Source organism: Littorina saxatilis, linkage group LG1 (genome assembly GCF_037325665.1).
Source record: "Littorina saxatilis isolate snail1 linkage group LG1, US_GU_Lsax_2.0, whole genome shotgun sequence".
NCBI lineage: Eukaryota > Metazoa > Mollusca > Gastropoda > Littorinimorpha > Littorinidae > Littorina > Littorina saxatilis.
In genome coordinates, this window is record NC_090245.1 from 104,377,491 (window position 1) to 104,398,317 (window position 20,827).

The 20,827-nt window shown below is 40.2% G+C and overlaps 1 protein-coding gene across 1 annotated transcript in view; it reads left to right on the forward strand.

Annotated features, from left to right (window-relative positions):
* Positions 1–16,624, forward strand: part of LOC138958015 (zwei Ig domain protein zig-8-like) — a 41,396-nt gene extending 24,772 nt beyond the window's left edge. Inside the window, exons 6-8 of the mRNA XM_070329043.1 lie at positions 6,585–6,608; positions 14,811–14,955; positions 16,594–16,624. Of these exons, the coding sequence (XP_070185144.1) occupies positions 6,585–6,608; positions 14,811–14,955; positions 16,594–16,624 (200 nt within the window). The remainder of the gene's footprint in view (positions 1–6,584; positions 6,609–14,810; positions 14,956–16,593) is intronic.
* Positions 16,625–20,827: the final 4,203 nt, after the last annotated feature.

The window sequence follows — 20,827 nt, forward strand, 5'->3', positions numbered from 1 at the left end:
GACGTTTATTGTGAGGAGACTGGAGGAGTGAGGAGACTCTTTAATTCTTTCTTCTCATTATTGTCTTTCTCCTTCACTTCTTTCTTTCCGTCTGTCGTTTTTTTTCTGATTTTTGTGTGTGTTTATCTATTTAGTTATTTCTTATTTTTGCTTATGCTTTGTTTTGTTTAACATTTGTTCTGTTTTCGTTGTTCTTCTCTCTTTCTTTCTTTCTTTCCTTCTTTCTTTCTTTCTTTCTTTAATGTCTTTCTTTCTTTCTTTCTTTCTTTCTTTCCTTCTTTCTTTCTTTCTTTCCTTCTTTCTTTCTCTATTGATGTCTTAGTTGCTCCTTCTGTCTTATTTTGTTTTTCTATTTCTTTATGTCTCATTTTATTTCCCAGCCTCTTTCTTGCATTTTAAAATAAAATCTAGTTTTTTTGAATTTGTGTTTTCTTTCCTACTTTCTCTCGTTATTGATGACGCCTTGATAATGATCTCCTGGAGAATTTTTGTTCGACACATCTCCTAACGCGATTCTTTCTATGATTAAGTTCAATGGTAAGGACTATGACTATGACGATTCCATCAACCCAACAGCTTTAATTTCTTTCCTTCTCTTTTTATTTGTCTTTCTTTCTTTTTATCTATAATGGATCCAGGCCCGAATGACCCATTTACAGTTTCTAGTCTCCCAAAGAATCAATTTATCCTTTACAAATCCTCAAGAATGAAACCTAAAGGGAATTAGTCGGTTTCAGTCTTCTTTCGAGTTTGTTCCAGCGCAAATAGTATTCATCAGCAAGATGTGTCATACATTTATTTATGCAAGCACTTTGTACAAATAACCTGAGGGGATGTTTTTGTTCGAAAGTCTAAGCTGCTTTTTATATTTAGTCAAGTTTTGTTGTTAGTTCCAGCTGGCTGCCTAAATGGCGGGGTAAAAAACGGTCATACACGTAAAATTCCACTCGTGCAAAAAACAAGAGTGTACGTGGGAGTTTCAGCCCACGAACGAGAAGAAGAAGAAGAAGTTAGTTCCAGCGTTCGACAGTTTGTGCATCAGGGTTCATGCACATTAGCGAGAAGAAAAACAACAGTTGGTACAATACGGTTACCGTACTATGCGGTTCTACTGTATCAACGCACAGCGAAGGTCTACTCAGTTCATATATTACTGGCGTTTCCATTCAATGATTGATGTGTGTGTGTGTGTGTGTGTGTGTGTGTGTGTGTGTGTGTGTGTGTGTGTGTGTGTGTGTGTGTGTGTGTTTTATTGCCTCGGATTCTACTTCTTAGTACTTTTTCCATCGTCACCTATTGCAGGAACCCAAGGTATGCAAGAAGAATAGTATCCGCAAATTGGTTTTGTGTGAGTTTCCTGAGTGTGTAGTCTTTGTTGTCATGCTGTCTTGCAGCCTTAGCGGTCCAACTTTCTCCGGTTAACACTAGAAATATACCTGTCGGGTAAAGTACCCGAAAATCACTTTTGCGTGAGAGACTGTGTTGCCTATATATTCGTCTTTCTTGTTTGCAGTCTTTTCCACTTTCCACCAGAAATGTATTCCGCCGAGTATAGTACCCGCGAATTGCTTTTATTTGAGAGAGTTTGTAGCCGTGTGTTGTCGTTCCGCCTTTGTCGTTCAACTTTCTCCAGTTTGCTCCAGAAATGCTTCCTTCGAGAAGGGTACCCAAAAATAGTTGTTTCGTGAGAGAGTTTTCTTCTTTCTTTAAATCTACTCCGATGTGCTGCAGAACTATATCATTCTGTCGATTACAGTTCCCAAAAATTCCTTTTCTGTGAGAGAGTTTGTAATATTAGTCGCCTTTTTTTCTTGCATCCTTAGTGGTCTGTCTTTCAGCAGGTTGCTTCGGAAGTATATCCGTCCAGTGCAGTATTTGAACATTGCTTGATCTGTGTGTGCGTGGGGGGGGGAGGGGGGTAAGTTTATATTTCTCTTTCTATTATCTCGATGCGGCAACAAAAAAGAAACGGTTAGCACCTGAGCAGGTAATCTGGTGTGGGGTTGAGAGACGTGAAGTGTGGAGTTTGACACTTACTGGGGGTAAACATTTCGCCCGCCCATTGGTGCGAATTTTATTGTTCTTGGCGGCATCGCCGACCTTTGGTTATTGTCTTGGTAATGCTCCTGTTTACTTGTTAAGCCTTGTGTATTGCCTCATAGAGCGAAAGACGGGCTATGCTTATGCACGCACGTGTAAACACAGGGACACACACAGACACAGGGACAGACGCGCGTACGTACGCTCGCACAAACACACGTACGCACGCACTCACACGCATATTCAGACACACACACACACACACACACACACACACACACACACACACACACACACACACACACACACATACACACACACACACACACACACAGATATACGTATTTGTGGAGAAAAAAACAGGGAGCGAGTTAAATGTATGTTCAGAAACACACACGCAGATGTAGCAGTCCAAATTAGTATTCCCAGATCACGCATTATTTTTGGGATGTGTTTGCAGACGTCCGGTAGAGATAACAAGATAAGATCAGATCAGAGATAAGAATTGTTATAGTCCATGTTCATGTTTACACGAAGGTCGGATATTGTTTCTTAGTAGCACTACATCGCAAAACGCAGGGGACAAACATAAAGGCAACGATTAAAATGCGTAATTGTATTTATACAGTAATCTAATCAACTTTTGAATACAAATATTCAGTCATTAGTCAACGGTCATTGTAGACAGTCAGATCGTGGCTGTGTTTGTGAGTGTGTCTGTGCACGTGTACACGAAGTTTCCTCATTATACGTTAAAAAAAACATTCTCACCCCCCCCCACTCACACACACACACACACACACACACACACACTCATTAACCTTTCCCTAAGTTTCAATCACGCGCAACACACACAATATTTACATGAGTGTCGGTACGACATCAGTAAACATAACAAGTCGCGTAAGGCGAAAATACAACATTTAGTCAAGTAGCTGTCGAACTCACAGAATGAAACTGAACGCAATGCAACGCAGCAAGACCGTATACTCGTAGCATCGTCAGTCCACCGCTCACGGCAAAGGCAGTGAAATTGACAAGAAGAGCGGGGTAGTACTTGCGCTGAGAAGGATAGCACGCTTTTCTGTACCTCTCTTCGTTTTAACTTTCTGAGCGTGTTTTTAATCCAAACATATCATATCTATATGTTTTTGGAATCAGGAACCGACAAGGAATAAGATGAAAGTGTTTTTTAAATTGATTTCGAAAATTTAATTTTCATATTAATTTTTATATATTTAATTTTCAGAGCTTGTTTTTAATCCAAATATAACATATTTATATGTTTTTGGAATCAGCAAATGATGGAGCATAAGATGAATGTAAATTTGGATCGTTTTATAAAAAAAATATCTTTTTTACAATTTTCAGTTTTTTAATGACCAAAGTCATTAAGTAATTTTTAAGCCACCCAGCTGAAATGCAATACCGAAGTCCGGGCTTCGTCGAAGATTACTTGACCAAAATTTCAACCAATTTGGTTGAAAAATGAGGGCGTGACAGTGCCGCCTCAACTTTCACGAAAAGCCGGATATGACGTCATCAAAGACATTTATCAAAAAAATGAAAAAAAACGTATGGGGATTTCATACCCAGGAACTCTCATGTCAAATTTCATAAAGATCGGTCCAGTAGTTTAGTCTGAATCGCTCTACACACACACACACGCAGACACACACACACACACACACACACACACACACACACGCACGCACATACACCACGACCCTCGTCTCGATTCCCCCCTCTACGTTAAAACATTTAGTCAAAACTTGACTAAATGTAAAAAGGAAACCTTACACGAGAACCGCAGATTTATTTCATTTTGGTGCAAATTGGGATTTGTCCTCAGTCTACGCACAATTAAGGCGCTACCTGCATTGCGTGCTTTGGTTTGTTCCAGCAAGTAGAATTATTCCTCCCACATGGGAAACTCTGTGACCCTGTCTGACCTTTTCATCATACCCGACCCTCCCTCTTGTTTAGCACCGTAATACAATACGCGGAAAAGTTGAATGCAGCTTTTGGAATGCAACTCGTATTATAGTCGAGTAAATAAGGTCATATGACAGAACACGACACGGCAAAGTTGAACGTAATTGGTTGTATGCATAATATGTGTATACTGTATAACAAAGATAACCTGCGACTCCACATGCAGAAGGTATATTCAACTTTGAATCGAAATAGGATAGGCTTTATTTTCATAGAATCGCTGAACGAGACGTGCAATAAAATACACACAATGTGTGTTAAATTGGGTCTTGAATACACAAATTCCGAACATAACCCCGTCGGGTTTTAATGGGTTGTGGGAGAGTGACCTTTTCTTGCAAAACCTCAGACAAATCACTAGCGAGGGGTATGTCAGATACACGTGCTCCGGTCCATGTGTTTTCGACAGACCCCTCGCTAGTGATTGGTCCATGTGTTTTCGACAGACCCCTCGCTAGTGATTGGTCCATGTGTTTTCGACAGACCCCTCGCTAGTGATTGGTCCATCCTTTGTTTGTCGGAGGTTTTTACAAGAAAGGGTCACTCTTCCACAAAACCTACAAACCCGAAAGAGTATTAAAAAAAACAACGTCTATTGTAAGTGCAACTATATTGAACACGACTGGACAACCGTATATTTTGTATAAGTCGTAGATTTATTCAGACGTGTGCAGTTGTTTCCTACCAAGGCACTTTGTATGCAACCAGTTCTATTCGACTTTGAAGTCTCGTGAAATGGCGCCCCAACATATATATGTAGATCCAGACTCATATCAGCCCAGTACTATGAAGATGTCAGTCCAGAACTACAAGGTTACCGTCAATATAATATTATATTATTGCAATTCCAGTTCTGCACGGTTCTCGCGGAAACATGACGACTAGTTTAGACCTTGAAAAGCTCATACGCTGGGAATGCAATATAAATTGTGATTCTCACACGCGGTAATGGCTTGTGAATGTAGTCTGCAGTTCCTGCTTTCGAGAGAGGATACTTCAACCAGTTAAAGTGAGGACCATGTAAACCTGATGAGGTACTTCACCTCAAATGTTCCAGTGTATAGGTTCTGCTTGCACAAAACTGCAAAAAAACACGAGAATACAATCAAACAAATACTGCTTTTTTTCATGGTCCCAAATGATGTGCGTGTTTTCAATGTTTCTGATTGAAACAAATAACAAAAAACAACATTGTTCACTTTTCTCGATAACATCGTTTCCTTGGGTTTGCAGATAAGAATAGAAATGGTCAATTTTGTAATGACAGTATGATAGATTTGAGAATCTGGTGTGATTCCAACATAAATCAACGAACTACAGACATGGCCGGCCGAACTGTCAAGCAAGACATTTGTTTGAATTTCAATGAAATATCAATGAAAAAAAACACGTTATTTATTTACACTCTTCCTACTACATGCCCATCGATCTCTTGAAAATCTTTCCTGGAAGCGAGTGTTTGTGTGTGTGTGTATGTATGTGTGTGTGTGTGTGTGTGTGTGTGTGTGTGTGTGTGTGTGTGTGTGTGTGTGTGTGTGTGTGAATGAACAAGAACAAGAACAAGAACAAGAACAAATGTTTATTGTCCTCAAACCAAAAAGGTTATTGACACATTGCTATGAATTCTAAAGCATTCTGCGACAAACCTTCCGAGACATATTTGAACATCTTTGTCCATAAATATTTCACTTGGTTTATAATTAAGATAATCTATATCAATATTAGTCACGTCTTTTTTAAACTTTTCTCTACTTTCATGGAATTTTACGCATTCATCCAGAAGATGATATTCATCTTCAACAATGTTACATATCATACACAAACGATTTTCTCTTTGGATGTTATGATGTCTTCCAGTTTCTATTTTTAGATTGTGACTACTGGTTCTTAATCGACTTAAAGCTGTCCTGTGATTTCGATTTTCTATCATTGTCAGATATGACTGAATTTCATATTTATCACATATATTTGAATAGAATCTTAATCTTGCACTTCCTTTTGATTTAGCTTTATTCCAAAAACGTATGTATTCACTTGTGTGTGTGTGTGTGTGTGTGTGTGTGTGTGTGTGTGTGTGTGTGTGTGTGTGTGTGTGTGTGTGTGTGTGTGTGTGTGCGCGCGCGCGTAACTCCCAACACAAGGAGTTATGCTTACCATGTTTTTGAATCTCACGCTCCCAAAAGTATTATCAAGAACAAACATATATTTAGACTTTCAGGACAAAGGTTATGTCCCAGAAGGAAAATAAACTACATAGTTGTCATTCCTGCACGCGTACACAGCTTCTGTTCAGCAATATCTCCTCAATTAACATAAACAAGATAACACAAAATATATAAGACCGGTCAACAAAACATCACAGCAAGGCATATGCCATCACGGTGCCATTGTCTTAGTATTATTAACATGAATCTAGTCGAAGTTTGATGTATAACCACTACGGATGCTACACTTGCGTGCACGCATGAATGAATTTTAGTATACATGATTTAATGATTAACAGTAGCAATGTATATTATGCTTTATCTTCTCTTCTTTTTGTGTTGCAGGGGACACGTACAATGTCAAAAGAGGTGAGTTGCGATCAGTTGCTTGTGTTCTTAACAAATACCTTCCTGAGTGTGTAAAGCCTCCACATGTCTGCCCAGGCTTTTACATGTGATAAGAGCACTCTTCCATACCAAAAACCAAACCGTCACGCTCGTAAGATAATTGCCTATGTCATTTCTTTTAGTGCTTTTTTCATTTTAGTGATAAGTTGCAAACTGCCTATCTCGAACAGCGGAATAAGCGAGAGTTAAAAAACTGACAGCAACGTTTTCAATCAGTACAACTGCATAACAACCCCAAACAGCTTTTGCACACCAAACAAGTGTTCATGTATGATAGCGGCGGCCTCTGCTTATAAATGCCTAACGCAGAAACGAGAACGGCTGTTTTGCTCACGTAACCATAACGATGGTTTCCGATAGTCTGAGAGTCTGTACTCTATAACGTATGATAGGTACCCTTCCAGTAGCTTCCCCTGTGGTCTCACTGCAGAAATGCCTAGCACTGAGTTAGGTATATTTCTTATGAGCGTGACGAAACGCCTGGATGCTTTCTGTGAAGTTGGGACAATTTCGCTGAATTATGTAGAACTAGATGATTACCCGCTTCGCCGGGTGGATCGCGAGACGGAGTATGCAGTGTGGCGGTTCGCCGGCTTAGAGCACGTGTTGACGTGATTGACGCCACACGAAGGAAAGGAGATAAACGCGCAAAACACTGGAGAAGATAAGGAATAGTTACTGGAAATGGAGCTACAGAAAAACCAAAATCGGTTGACCGCGCCACGCTCAGAGCACGTGTTGAAAATTTTCATCGACCAGATTGTGTCCGGGGTCTACCTGAATATGCCCACCAAATGTGAAGCAGATCCATCGAGAACTTTGGCCGTGCATCGCGAAGTGACAGACAGACACAGACAAGCCGTGTATAGATATAGATGACATAGGTACTAGGTGTCAGTGACGAAATGAATTCAGAAAATGGTGGTCCTTCTTCACGGAAAGCAGCTAGACTGTAGAGCTTGGCAACGTGCTTAAATGAAAAGATGCGTTTTCCCCAATGTGAAACCTTTTTTTTATTATTTTTTTTTATTATTCTTTTTTCTTTTTTAAACAAGACAACATAAGACAGGTCAAAACAGTCCACATAGGGTAACGAAAGTAGCAAATATCCAATTGAAACCATCTCAACCATATCACTTACACACACGCATATAAACAGACAATACAAAAAAAGATAAAGAGAAAAGAGAGAGGAAGAAAGAAGAGTGACAGAAGAGAATAGGGATCAGGGAAAGAAGAGAAAGAGGATAGCGAGCGGTGACCAGGCTTTACAGTTTTAAAAAAAATCATTCAAACGCATGCCTGTACAGACTCCAGTTTCTGTTGAAAGAAGTTAACTCATTGTTAACCAATGCATTGTGCTTCTCTGCCAAAAATCTTTGTTTTAGAGTTAAAACAAGAACCTGAAAATGGGGGCAGGTCGCACGTATTTTAGATGTATAAATGTGGTATTTTGCGATTAGAAGGAACAAATCAAAGGTTTTGTCCGTCACACAGTTTGTTTGGTAGCCACAGATAATAAGTTGCTTATACAGTCTAACATTAGTACAATGTACAAAATTGTCTCGCATCCACTGAAGGAAATCATTCCAAAAAGCCTGTGTTTTTGTACAGTCCCAAAAAAGATGTTCTAGCGTTTCCTCCTGCTGTCCGCAGAAAGTACAAATAGGAGATTCAACAATTTTTCTCAGATGCAAAAAACGCTGGGTGGGTATAATTCTATATATCAGTCTATACTGAAACCATCTGAGACGTACGTCCTCAGTTGTTCTTTTAATTTTTAGAAAAACCTTATTGACATCTACATTACAGTTCAGTGCAGCTGACCACTTTTCAATACATTTCAGAGGATCAGTACTCTTAATCAAATATCCATAGACATGTTTAGAACCACCACTGGCCAAGCACTGCCAAACACATGGGTCACTTACCAAAAAGTTATCACAAAAGTCAATTTCTAGCTTACATTGATACTTTTTAACAGCCCGTACTATTCCTTGATATAACAAAAAATTAATAATCACATTTGGGTATTTTCTGCTAAATTCATCATAGGTCAAAAATCCATCTTCCTTCAGCAAGTGACCAACAGAAACAATACCACATTGTGCCCAGCTTCTAAGAAACAACACCTTCTTGTCCCTGCATATATTGATATTATAAAAAAGACATTCAGATACAAAGTCATGAAAAGAAGATGGAATACATTTGTTACACACTTTTTTATAATGTTTAAAAACATCAACCCAAAAGGGATTAACAATTCTTTGCATCAGTACATTTGCAAACTCGCCCCCACGTTGTTTCACAACTCGGACAGCAGGACATAATGCATAGAGAATTTGTGTAATTTTTCCATCATCATGTAAAACTTTCATTAGCCAGGTTATCTTCAATGACGATAGAAAAACTCTCACATTAACCATTTTAAGTCCCCCCTCTTCATATGCCTGATACATAGAGGTTCTTTTAATTTTGTCAATTTTCCCGTCCCAAACAAAATTAAACAGTAGTTTCTGTAGATTAGCTAGAAAATCCTCATCTGGGTCCGGCAAATTCATAAATAGGTAGGTAAGTTTGGACAATGCCAAAGTCTTAATGACTGTTATTTTTCCGAAAGGGGTTAAATTCCTTCTGGACCACGAGTTGAACATTCTCTTAATCTCCACAAACTTGTTTTCATAGTTTATTGGAACAATTTCCTCGATGTTTGTCGAAAACCAGATACCCAAAACTCTGAAAACAGTGGGATTCCAAACAAAGTTGTACTCTGGCATAAACTTAACGTTAGAATTTTTAGAGGCTCCTATCCACACTGCTGACGACTTGTCATAGTTAATAACTAGACCTGACAAAGAAGCAAACGTCTGTAGTGTTTCTACACATGCACAAAAAGAATCTTTGGTACCATCAAGAAAAAAGGTAGTGTCATCAGCATATTGTGACAATAAAATTTCGACATCAAAAAAATTCAGTCCCTTGATTTTTGGATTCTGACGCATCATTATTGCCATAATTTCGGCACAAATTAGAAAAATATAAGGAGACAAAGGGCCCCCTTGACGGGTTCCTCTCTCCAGGTTAAACCACTCTGAATATTGTCCGTTTACTGCTACACATGATTTACTATTTCTGTAAAAAGTTGATATCCATTTTTTTATATCATTTCCGAAGTTAAATTTATTCAGTGCTTTTTGTATAAACGATCATGCAATGCTATCGAAAGCTTTTTCAAAGTCTACCATTAACAGAAGGCCATCAGCTTGTCGTTCATTAGCATAAATAATAGAATCATAGAGTAAACGAATATTTTCGCCTATATTCCTACCTTGCATAAACCCTTTTTGATCTTCATGAATTATGGTTGGGAGAACACGTTTCAGCCTTTCAGCAATGCAGGTGGAAGCTATTTTGTAGACAGTATTTAAAAGAGTAATAGGACGCCAATTTTTTAGAAACCTTTTATCTTTCCCTTCTTTGGGTATACAGGTGATCACACCTTGACGTTGTGTTACTGACATTTCCCCTTTTCTAAAACCTTCATTAATTGAACGAAGCAAGAAAGCACCTAGATCAATAAAGAAAAATTTAAAAAATTCTGCTGAATATCCATCCGATCCGGGGCTTTTATCGTTTTTAAGTTGTTTTACTGCTTTGACTAATTCTTCTTTACAAATAATACCTTCAAGTCCATCACGTTCTTCATCAGTCAAAACAGGATGTTCTAAGTTATTAGGAATGTCTTCATTCGTTATATTATGTTCCCTTGAAGCATACAACTGTGCATAGAAGGATTTAACTTCTTTAGTAATCTCATCACTGTCACATAAAAGTTCGCCATTGTACTTTTCAATGAAACACATAGCCTTTTTGACAAAGTTTCTTTTTTCAAGGCTACAGAAATATTTAGAATTTGTGTGAAACCTTAGGCATGTGTGCACGAGAAAGTTACCAACCGGGTAGGAGCTAGTCGCTGGGTCGGATTGGTTGAATTTGAGGTGGGATTTTGATTTTACATTTCATTTAATTTTCATTTAATTTCCTTTATTATCCCAATGCTGGGTAAGTCGGGTCGCTTCCTCCCAGTGGACAACTAGCAACTACTAGAGTCGCGCTACCCAGGCGTTTGTGATTCCAACCAATTCGGCCCAAAACCTGGCTCCCACCCGGTTGGTCACTTTCCCGTGAATACCATCCCTGGACATGTCTGAGGTGGCCAGCATGATCGTTGACGCTAAAATGCGTTTTTCTTAAAGCTACTTCACTGTTGTTTCTAGAGAGGAGCTGTGTCCTTATATTTTTAAATATGGAGTTGCCAGTTGGAGCTTTAAAGGTATGTAACGGCTGGTAGAAAAGTTCAATAGATGAACCATTACTAGCAGACACAAATTAAATGGCTCGTTTTGGGAACAAAAGAAAGGACGCACCGGTGTGTAACACATAAAGCATTAATGTTATAATGTTATAGTCAGATGTGTCACATTTAACTGCTTCGCTTTTGATGTAAGCCTGTTATTTTTGTTATGAGGGATTGAGTTCTTGTCAATGAATGGTTTTGTTTTATGTGCATGTTTTATCGACGTTTTTTTTTGCTTCATTATTTTATTATGTGCGCTCTTTCTCTCAGTCTCTAGTCTCTCTCTCTCTCTCTCTCTCTCTCTCTCTCTCTCTCTCTCTCTCTCTCTCTCTCTCTCTCTCTCTCTCTCTCTCTCTCTCTCTCACTCTCTCTCTCTAGCTCTCTCTCTCTCTCTCTTTCTCTCTCACTCTCTCTCTCTCTTTCTCTCTCGCCCCTCTCTCTCTTTCTCTCACCCTCCCGCTCTCTCTCTCTTTCACTTGTACACGACTGATGGTGGGGAGAATGAGGGGGGGCTTGGAAGGGTTTAGGCCAGTGGATGATTTTCGGTCAGCGACAAAGTAAAATTTGAAATGGTCGATTGCTTTGGCCAGGCGACCCATTCAATTAAACCATGGATCTGTCAGCCGCTTACCGGTTTTCCTTCTGTTATTTTTTTCTTCTCCGTCGCAAACTGCCTAAATAGCATAATGATGTTTTGCCGACGTGAAAGACAAACAGAGAAGACAGAAGTCTAGAGTCTAGAAATAGCTTTGTGCAGGGAAAGTAGCAATAAGGGGCTCCGCTCACATATGTAACTTCAGCAGGACCGACGACGCACTGCAGATTATCCCAGCCCGCTACACGTTGCGTGAAAGGAAAACGGGCCAAGTACTCGTCATAATCCCTATCGCGGCATAAATAATAGGCAGTGCGTCGTCTGTGCCGCTGAAACTGCGCAGGTATATTCTGCCCATAAGCACAACATGAAAGGATATTGCCAACGCATGCACAGCTTGTACGCCTTTCTACTTCATCGATGCTGATGTCGCTTTGTTTCGCTTTCTATTCCCTTCAAGGAACAGAAAGAGATGCTAACATCCAAAAGGCAGGTATCAAAGGCGAAAAAGAACTCACAATAGAAAAAGAAACAAAGGAGGAGGAAGAAGAAGAACAGGTAGCGAAAAGGGTCTTAGACGAAGAAGATCTCAGAAAAGACGAACATGCCAGAGGGGAAGAAGACACTGTCAGATTGGAAAGGAAAAACGCCAGACAGGAAGACAAAAATGCCAGAAAAGAGGAAGAGAATACCAGACGAGGAGAAGAGAAAGCTAGAAGTGAAGAAGATAAGGCCAGACAAGAAGAGGCCAATGCTAGACGGGAAGACGAGAATACCAGACGGGAAGACGAGAATACCAAACGGGAAGACGAGAATACCAGACGGGAAGACGAGATTACTAGACGGGAAGACGAGAATACCAGACGGGAAGACGAGAATACCAGACGGGAAGACGAGAATACCAGACGGGAAGAAGAAAATGTCAGACGAGAAGAAGAGAATGCTAAAAGGGAAAACGAGATTACCAGACGGGAAGACGAGAATACCAGAAAGGAAGACGAGATTACCAGACGGGAAGACGAGAATACCAGACGGGAAGACGAGAATACCAGACGGGAAGACGAGAATACCAGACGGGAAGACGAGATTACCAGACGAGAAGACGAGAATACCAGACGGGAAGACGAGAATACCAGACGGGAAGACGAGAATACCAGACGGGAAGAAGAAAATACCATTACAAGAGAAGGAACTGTCATAACAGGATACGAAACTGCCACAGTAAAAACAGACGAGAAGGAACAGCAGCAACACGAACAACAACAACAACAACAACAACAACAACAACAACAACAACAACAACAAATCGATGAAAAAGGGGCAAGTAAGTGCACCTAGATTGGAACTACGAAATCTAGACACGTTGTCTTCTTTGTTTTCTTCTCTTTTAATGACGATTTCAGTTTAATACATACTTGACATTCCTGACTTCAAAATTGGAGGATGTAGTTATATTAATGCAGTCGAACCTGTCCTGGCGATCACCTCTCGATCGCAACCACCTGCCAATTAAGACCACCCTCAAAGATCCCCGACGAGAGTTTGTTAATTCTGTTTACTTCACGTTTCCATGGCGACCTCCTGTCTATAACAAACGCTTTAAACCGGTCCCTCGGGGGGTCATTCTTGACGTGCAGGTTCTACTGTGTCTTTAAAAAAAATCTAAATCTATAAGTGCACCCTGAAACTGCAGCATTTAAGCAGTATGTCTTCGTCGTATTAAAAAAAAGAAAATCAGTTCTTTAGATTCCTAAATTACCTTGATGTTTCAAGAAAGAACAGAGGGTTGAAAATGAGTTTGATACAATTCGAGAAACGACAGGGCTGACCCACCAGTTTGGAAAGACTCATTCAGTTTGTAAAGGCCCGGTCACATAACCTGCGAAAAAAACAACTGGCCTAAATCCTAATGGATAAGCTACCCTCTCTCTCTCTCTCTCTCTCTCTCTCTCTCTCTCTCTCTCTCTCTCTCTCTCTCTCTCTCTCTCTCTCTCTCTCTCTCTCTCTCTCTCTCTCTCTCTCTCTCTCTCTCTCTCTCTCTCTCTCTCTCTCTCTCTCTCTCTCTCTCTCTCTCTCTCTCTCTCTCTCTCTCTCTCTCTCTGTCTGTCTGTCTCTATGTGTGTCTGTGTGTCTGTCTTTCTATCACTGTGTGTCTGTCTATCTGTCTGTCAGTCTGTCTCTCTCTGTCTCTGTCTCTGTCTGTCTGTCTCTCTGTCTGTCTCTCTGTCTGTCTCTCTCTTTCTCTTACTGTGTCTCTGTTTGTCTGTCTGTCTGTCTGTCTGTCTGTCTCTCTCTCTCTCTCTCTCTCTCTCTCTCTCTCTCTCTCTCTCTCTCTCTCTCTCTCTCTCTCTCTGAATTACAAAGCAGCATGAACGCGTTGCATTATATGTCACTTTGTTTTCTCTCTAACTGCAGGGACAGAGAAGGACCATACAGAGGAGACAGGCCGGATGTCGTCATCAGCCCCCCCAGAACTACGTCACAGATTGTGGACTACCGGAGCCTCCATAGCCTCTCTCGTCGTCCTCTTCAGTTACCTCCCTTCTCACGTCACGTGATCTGTATGCACTTCCGCTTGAGTCAGAGAACAAAGATCGGAAGAAACTTCACGATAAAACGAGGTGTTTTGATGGAGAAATATGTTCTTATGACAACAAACAAACTAACAAGTGTACCTACCTCCATTGAAGACACTTTCACTGATCTTCTTCGTGTTTCGTTCATTTGACGGTATTCCATTCATCATATTCAGGGAGACAAGACTGATACGTTTGCGCGAATTACAACAAAACAAGACACACCTCTTTGCTAGTCTTGTACTCTACTAGTCTACACTGAAGTGACCAAACAAGACATTCATGTGTGTATATACAGCCATCTAAAGTGTGAATTATGTATACTTTGTTCTTGAAATGATTTCTCTTTCGTTCTTCATACGAATAAGACGTTCACATAAAGCACACCAACATGGCTGTGGCGAATGAAACACTGCATACCAAAGACTGTGTATTTGTAATTGTACGCAGTTGTTTTTTTTTTTTTTTTTTTGGGGGGGGGGGGGAGAGAAGCAATTCCAAGAGGGGCGGGGAGGTGAGGCGTGAGAGGGGGATGATGAAACTTTAATTATTCAAGGGTACTGCAACAGTGTTTTCTTGCGTGTCATCAGTGCTGTAAGGGTACTGCAACAGTGTTTTGTGTCGCGTGTCATCAGTGCTCCAAGGGTACTGCAACGGTGTTTTGTGTCGCCTGTCGTCAGTGCTCCAAGGGTACTGCAACGGTGTTTTGTGTCGCCTGTCGTCAGTGCTCCAAGGGTACTGCAACAGTGTTTTGTGTCGCGTGTCATCAGTGCTCCAAGGGTACTGCAACAGTGTTTTGTGTCGCGTGAACATTTCTGTTTTGTAAAGACGGGTATGATTTTCACTTATTTGCTGTGGCAGCATCTCGAGTACATACATGTACAAACTTACCAGTATGTATATATTAGTTCGTTCGTGGTCTCATTGTCATCTGTGTGATATATGACATAGCTTTTTGTGAGATGAACTGCTGGAATTCCTGTCTTGCGCGGTGCAGGGTTTCACCATTAGAACATAATAACTAGATGCCCTCAAGACATCTCTTCGTCAGTACTGTTTCTGTGCTAGATCAAGGGAGCAATGCACCATGTGACGTACAGCTGAACATTGTCGACCTCGACGATGTTGAGAAGACACAATTCTAGTAGACTGGTCTGCTGAGTGAACATGATACAACATAGTGTTAGAAGACTGGATGCAATCGTACCATCGCTAGACACAGTTCCAACAGACTGGCAGAACTCTTCCCTTCACGAGTATTAATTCATACAACCCCAAGAGACTAGCTCGAGTTGCACCATAGTGATAAATACTTCGGATAGCCTGGCTCAGTTCGAACTATCCTGAGATACATTTCCCTTAAAAAGGCTGAGGTCTTAATTACCATCATCAGACAAAAAAGATTCTGTGAGCGCAAAAAAAGAGAGTTTTCAGTAGACTGGCTACATTTTTATCATGGCTAAAAACAACTCCACTTGACTTGCACGATTCGTACTATGATGAGAAACAACTCCATTTGACTGACTTGATTCGTACCGTGGTGAGGACAAACTGCGATTGGCTGGTACAAATCGTTCCATGGTGAGAGATCAATCAAGTATTCTGGTACGAGTCGTGCCAGGGTGAGAAACATTTTCATTTGAATGGCCAAAAATATACTACTGATGGAGAGTAACAACTCCACTTGACTCGCACGAGTCATACTATCGTGAGAAACAACTTTAGTAGGGTGGCGCGATTCGTACTATCAATAAAAACGGTTTCAGTAAACTGGTTCCAATCATGTCATCGTGATATTCAGTTCCAGAAGATTGGTTCGAATCGTACCGACTTCCGAAAGATGCTTTCCGGCAGACTGCTTTGCGTCGTACCATCTTAAGAAAAACAGTTATATAGTAGACTGGTGGCAGGAATCGTGTTCTTATGAGAAACAACTCCAGTGGACTTCAACGGCGAAATGTACGAATTTGAGAAGAAAATTACACTGACCGCTGGACCTATGATAGTTCTTCATTGTGAGAACTTGATGGACTGAAGATCTGTTTTGTATGGCATTTTCAATCATTTTATATCATCCTGTTTTAACAATCCCGCTTGCCACTAATACAAGCGACCACTCCTATGTGAAGCCACGATTTGTTTAACGTTTAACTGCTAACTGAAATCTGTCCGTAGTTGATACTGTTGTATTGATATTGTGTTTGTTGTTTGTATCGTGCTGATATGATCACACAGCTATTAGCATTACATCTATGCTGGGTGTTTTTTGCGACATGAATTTATTCTATACAGACTTGAATGTACAACTGAAAATAGCTGTCTACGTTTACGGGCTCGAAGTTTTGTTTTATTAAATCTCGTCAGTATTTTGATACTTCTCTGACATTTTAAGATGTCATGCCCGTTGTATTTCTTCAGGCTTGAACTTCATGATCTGACTGTATCCTAATCTTAAAGGCCCATACATAAAGGTACAACGGTTATAAGTTTAGAAAGCGTCTTGTGCACAATACGTGTCATGCAGGGATTTTGCTTGGGTTTAATTTCTGTTGAACATTTTCCGAAATGTCTATCAAATTGGGGGTCATTTTCGGAGCTTTAATGCAGTCTTTACAGACACCTTCCTCCCTCCGTAATACAGCGGCAGTTCTGTCCCCCCAAAAAAGGCAGAGTTTTCGACGATTGAAAATAAGCTCGTGCGTTTTGCCGACTGCCGATGCCAGACAACATCCTAGTCATCGGAAAATCGAGCTGTACAATACAATACAATACAATGCAATACGATACAATACAATACGATACGATACGATACGATACGATACGATACGATACGATACGATACGATCCGATACGATACGATACGATACGATACGATACGATACGATACGATACGATACGATACGATACGATCCGATACGATACGATACGATACGATACGATACGAGTCAATACAATACAATTAAACTATTTTCTCTGATTGTGAATACACACAAATGTTCGGGTTTTTTTCTTTCTCTTAATGGAATTTGCCCATCGGCGTCGAATGCTTTCATAGTTTTCACCTTTGTAATGCATGGTAAACTTCAGTGTGGATACTGTGTTGCACGTGTGAATGAACCTGGCACGTGCGGCACTCGGCCATGAGTGTCATATGATCATGTGGTAGCTTCTCTCTTTCTTTTGTACTGTCCAGGCCCTATTGATTGATTAAGTGAAAGGCCTTGTTCATCTGAAGCTAGTCGGTATTTTAGTCTCTATCACGCCTCATTCCCCTCCCTTGTCAAAACGCGCTGGAAAGTAATCGAGCGTGAAAAGATATTGTTTTGACAGGTATTACCTGTGATTACTACTGGCTTGTATCCCTTCGTGAAAGTGCTACCGTCGATTGTGGCAATCTGTTTTGCTTTAGTCATATATGATTCGCTTGATGTAAGAGTCCGATAAAATGATTGCACCCGTTACAACTGCAGAACCACAGCCAACTTGTAAAAAATGCAACTTTGATGAGACCGACTGAGCTGCAAAATAATGTTTTGTTTTCTTTACTTTCAATACTGACACAATGGTGTTAAGTTTATAGCAAAATGATTGAAAAATAGATGTTTAAAACCACATTGTTCACTCAATATGCCTTTTCACTTAAGGCCACAAAAAAATAGTCTGTTTACGGTATCCCGACCGACCCTATTTTTTCGCGCGACCCTAGACTCTTTTTTGGCATTTGGGGGGGAACAAAATAATAAAATTTAGATTAAAAAATAAAATAAAATAAAAAGTCTGTTTTTTGACAAAATAACTTAAAGATATGGTTTTTTGCAACCAAAAAATATAATAATAAAAACAAATCCCTATTTTTTGGGCCTATGTTACCGTAAACAGACTATTTTGTTTTGTTTTGGCCTAACAATTCTATGGTGACAAAAAAACGACCCATCGAGTAAAGTCCGATGTTTTTATCGCTGCTGGTAATACAGGTAAGAGTAGCTTTGCAAATTCAGGTATGAAGTAGAGCGAAATAAAAATGTAACCATTGATAAAGCAAGAAATCATATTGACAGCAGTATTAAGCTGTTAATATGGTTTCTTGCTTTATCAATGGTTACATTATTTTTGTATTACGCTTTATAGGACAAAAAACTATTTTTCTGATATTTTTGTTATCGAGGACCTTTAAAAAAAAAAAGTGAAACAGCTTCGTCGTGTATAGTATTGTTGAGTCAAACATGTATTTTGCACACGTTAGTGATTCGACATGGCTGGTTAATTTCAATTCGCAAGACAAACACTCAAGTGATGTTTTAATCTACAATGTAGCACGCATGATGTATCGCACTTGTCTTATGCCGCCAATGAACTCATAAAGAAGCAGTCAAGGATTCTGGAATTAGACAAAGCGGTTTAACACTGTTGGTCTTAGGGTTGCCTGTCTGAGCGACCCAGCAGGAAGAGCGAGCATTGTTGTGTCTGTTTCGCTCGTCAATGTTAGCTGTAGGTGGGAGTGAGTTTGTCGTTTTACCATCAGAGAGCAATTCTCCACTCGGCCGTAATCACTTCGCCACTTTTCTCTGCCATGGATCAACATTTAATACCTCATCCTTCTTTCACGCCTGGCGTTTCCAGACCTAAATGACACCTATTACTCTATTTACCCTCAAAAGTGAACGCTAGCAAGAGGAGTCGGTGTAGACCCATCATTTTAAAGCCTCCAAAATCTTAGAAATGTCGGTCTTGGAAGTTAGGGATGGGGGGCTTAGAATGGATGTATATTTATAGTGGTTATGAGCAGAAAGCAGTCTAGAAAAACAAGGTTTTAATCAAAGGAAAGTCTTAATTGTCGGGGTCTGAGAGGAGGACCCCACTGTATATTACCCAATATTGACGGACTGTGTGATGATATCTTCTGCTATGGTCTGATATCATCACACAGTCAGTCAATGTTAGATATATTGCTAATTCTCTGGACATTTTGTATTTACTGTAAAGAAATTACATAAGTATTTGTCTCAGTTTTGGCTGTTCCATATTCCTCCCTCTGATTATTATTTCTTTTTGTTCACTCAGGCCACTTTCTTCACGATCAAAGCACTGGAGTAGAATTTCACAAGTATTGTCATAACTGCAAAGAAGCTTATGGCAAGTGTGGGCGTCTTCCAAAAGTGTTCAGTGAAGCCGGGAGCAAGCTCTCAATGTGTACAGGTAGCATCAACAACTCCCCCCGCGGGTTAGGGGGAAGCATTTACCCGATGCTCCCCAGCATGTCGTAAGAGGCGACTAACGGATTCTGTTTCTCCTTTTACCCTTGTTAAGTGTTTCTTGTATGGAATATAGTCAATGTTTGTAAAGATTTTAGTCAAGCAGTATGTAAGAAATGTTAAGTCCTTTGTACTGGAAACTTGCATTTTCCCAGTAAGGTCATATATTGTACTACGTTGCAAGCCCCTGGAGCAATTTTTTATGAGTGCTTTTGTGAACAAGAAACAATTAACAAGTGGCTCTATCCCATCTCCCCCCCCCCCTTTCCCCGTCGCGATATAACCTCAGTCGTGGTTGAAAACGACGTTAAACACCAAATAAAGAAAGAACATCAACAACACAATGATTTTGTTTCACCTAGCCAGATGATTTCCATCTTGGGACTACAGTTTTACCGACATCTTGACAAAACAAAAGGATAGAGCACAAAGCGAACCACGTGTCTGTCTGTCTCCTCTCGTGAACCGTCAGGGGTCACAAGGAGCATAACTCATGTGTCAGACGTCTCATAGAGGAATGATTACTTCCCTTCATTTCCTGGTTTCGTCGAGAGCGCAGCGGTTTTTGTGACTCCAGCGCCGCTGGGGGAAGAGGCTGCTGGCGTGATGTTGTCCAGTTTTATAAGTACAGAAATGAATGCTTTTTTATTTATTTAATTATCGATCTATCTATTTATCAAAATCATTATTTATCAAATTGTGAAAGCATGACTTTTGTACAGTCGATGTGGCATACCGCGTCGGTATAATCTTTTTACTAAATAATCAAAAACCACTCACTTGTGTATTAATTTCATTTATTTTTTTTATTTTTTTTTTGTATTCAAAAAAACTCCAGTCACACAATCGTGTATTTGACTACTTGGGCTCGATCAGGAATCAACAATATTTTTCTTTCATGTTGTTTTCTTGCGACAATGCAACAAGCAAGTGTACACTCTCGATCGTTTCCTTCTGCAGAAAAGGCACTTTGCTCGCTGAAATCCAAACACACACACAAATCTCAAGGACAGCAAGCAACCACTCGATCATTTTGTTGTACTCCAGTCTAGATGGCATTTTACTCGCTCAGACCCAAACACAAAACCTCCCAAGGACGTCGTTTGATGGTCACTTTGAAAGGAGCACATCTGGTAAGGGGGGGGGGGGATGTTGTTTTAGATAGGTGAGAAAGATCAGACCTACCTTCACAAGGCTTGCAGGCTGTTTTAGGATATCGCTATCACTGTCTTCTGTAACGCAGAACAGGACTGGGACAGCTGTTTTGTGGACTTCAAAGAGACCCACACCTATGCCGAAAGGACCCGTGCTGCTGTTTTAGCTTCTACCTGGCTTCGTTGAGGAGAACGATTTCTCAGATTTATAGCAGTCTATGGTTGATGTGGATAAAACGTTCCGAA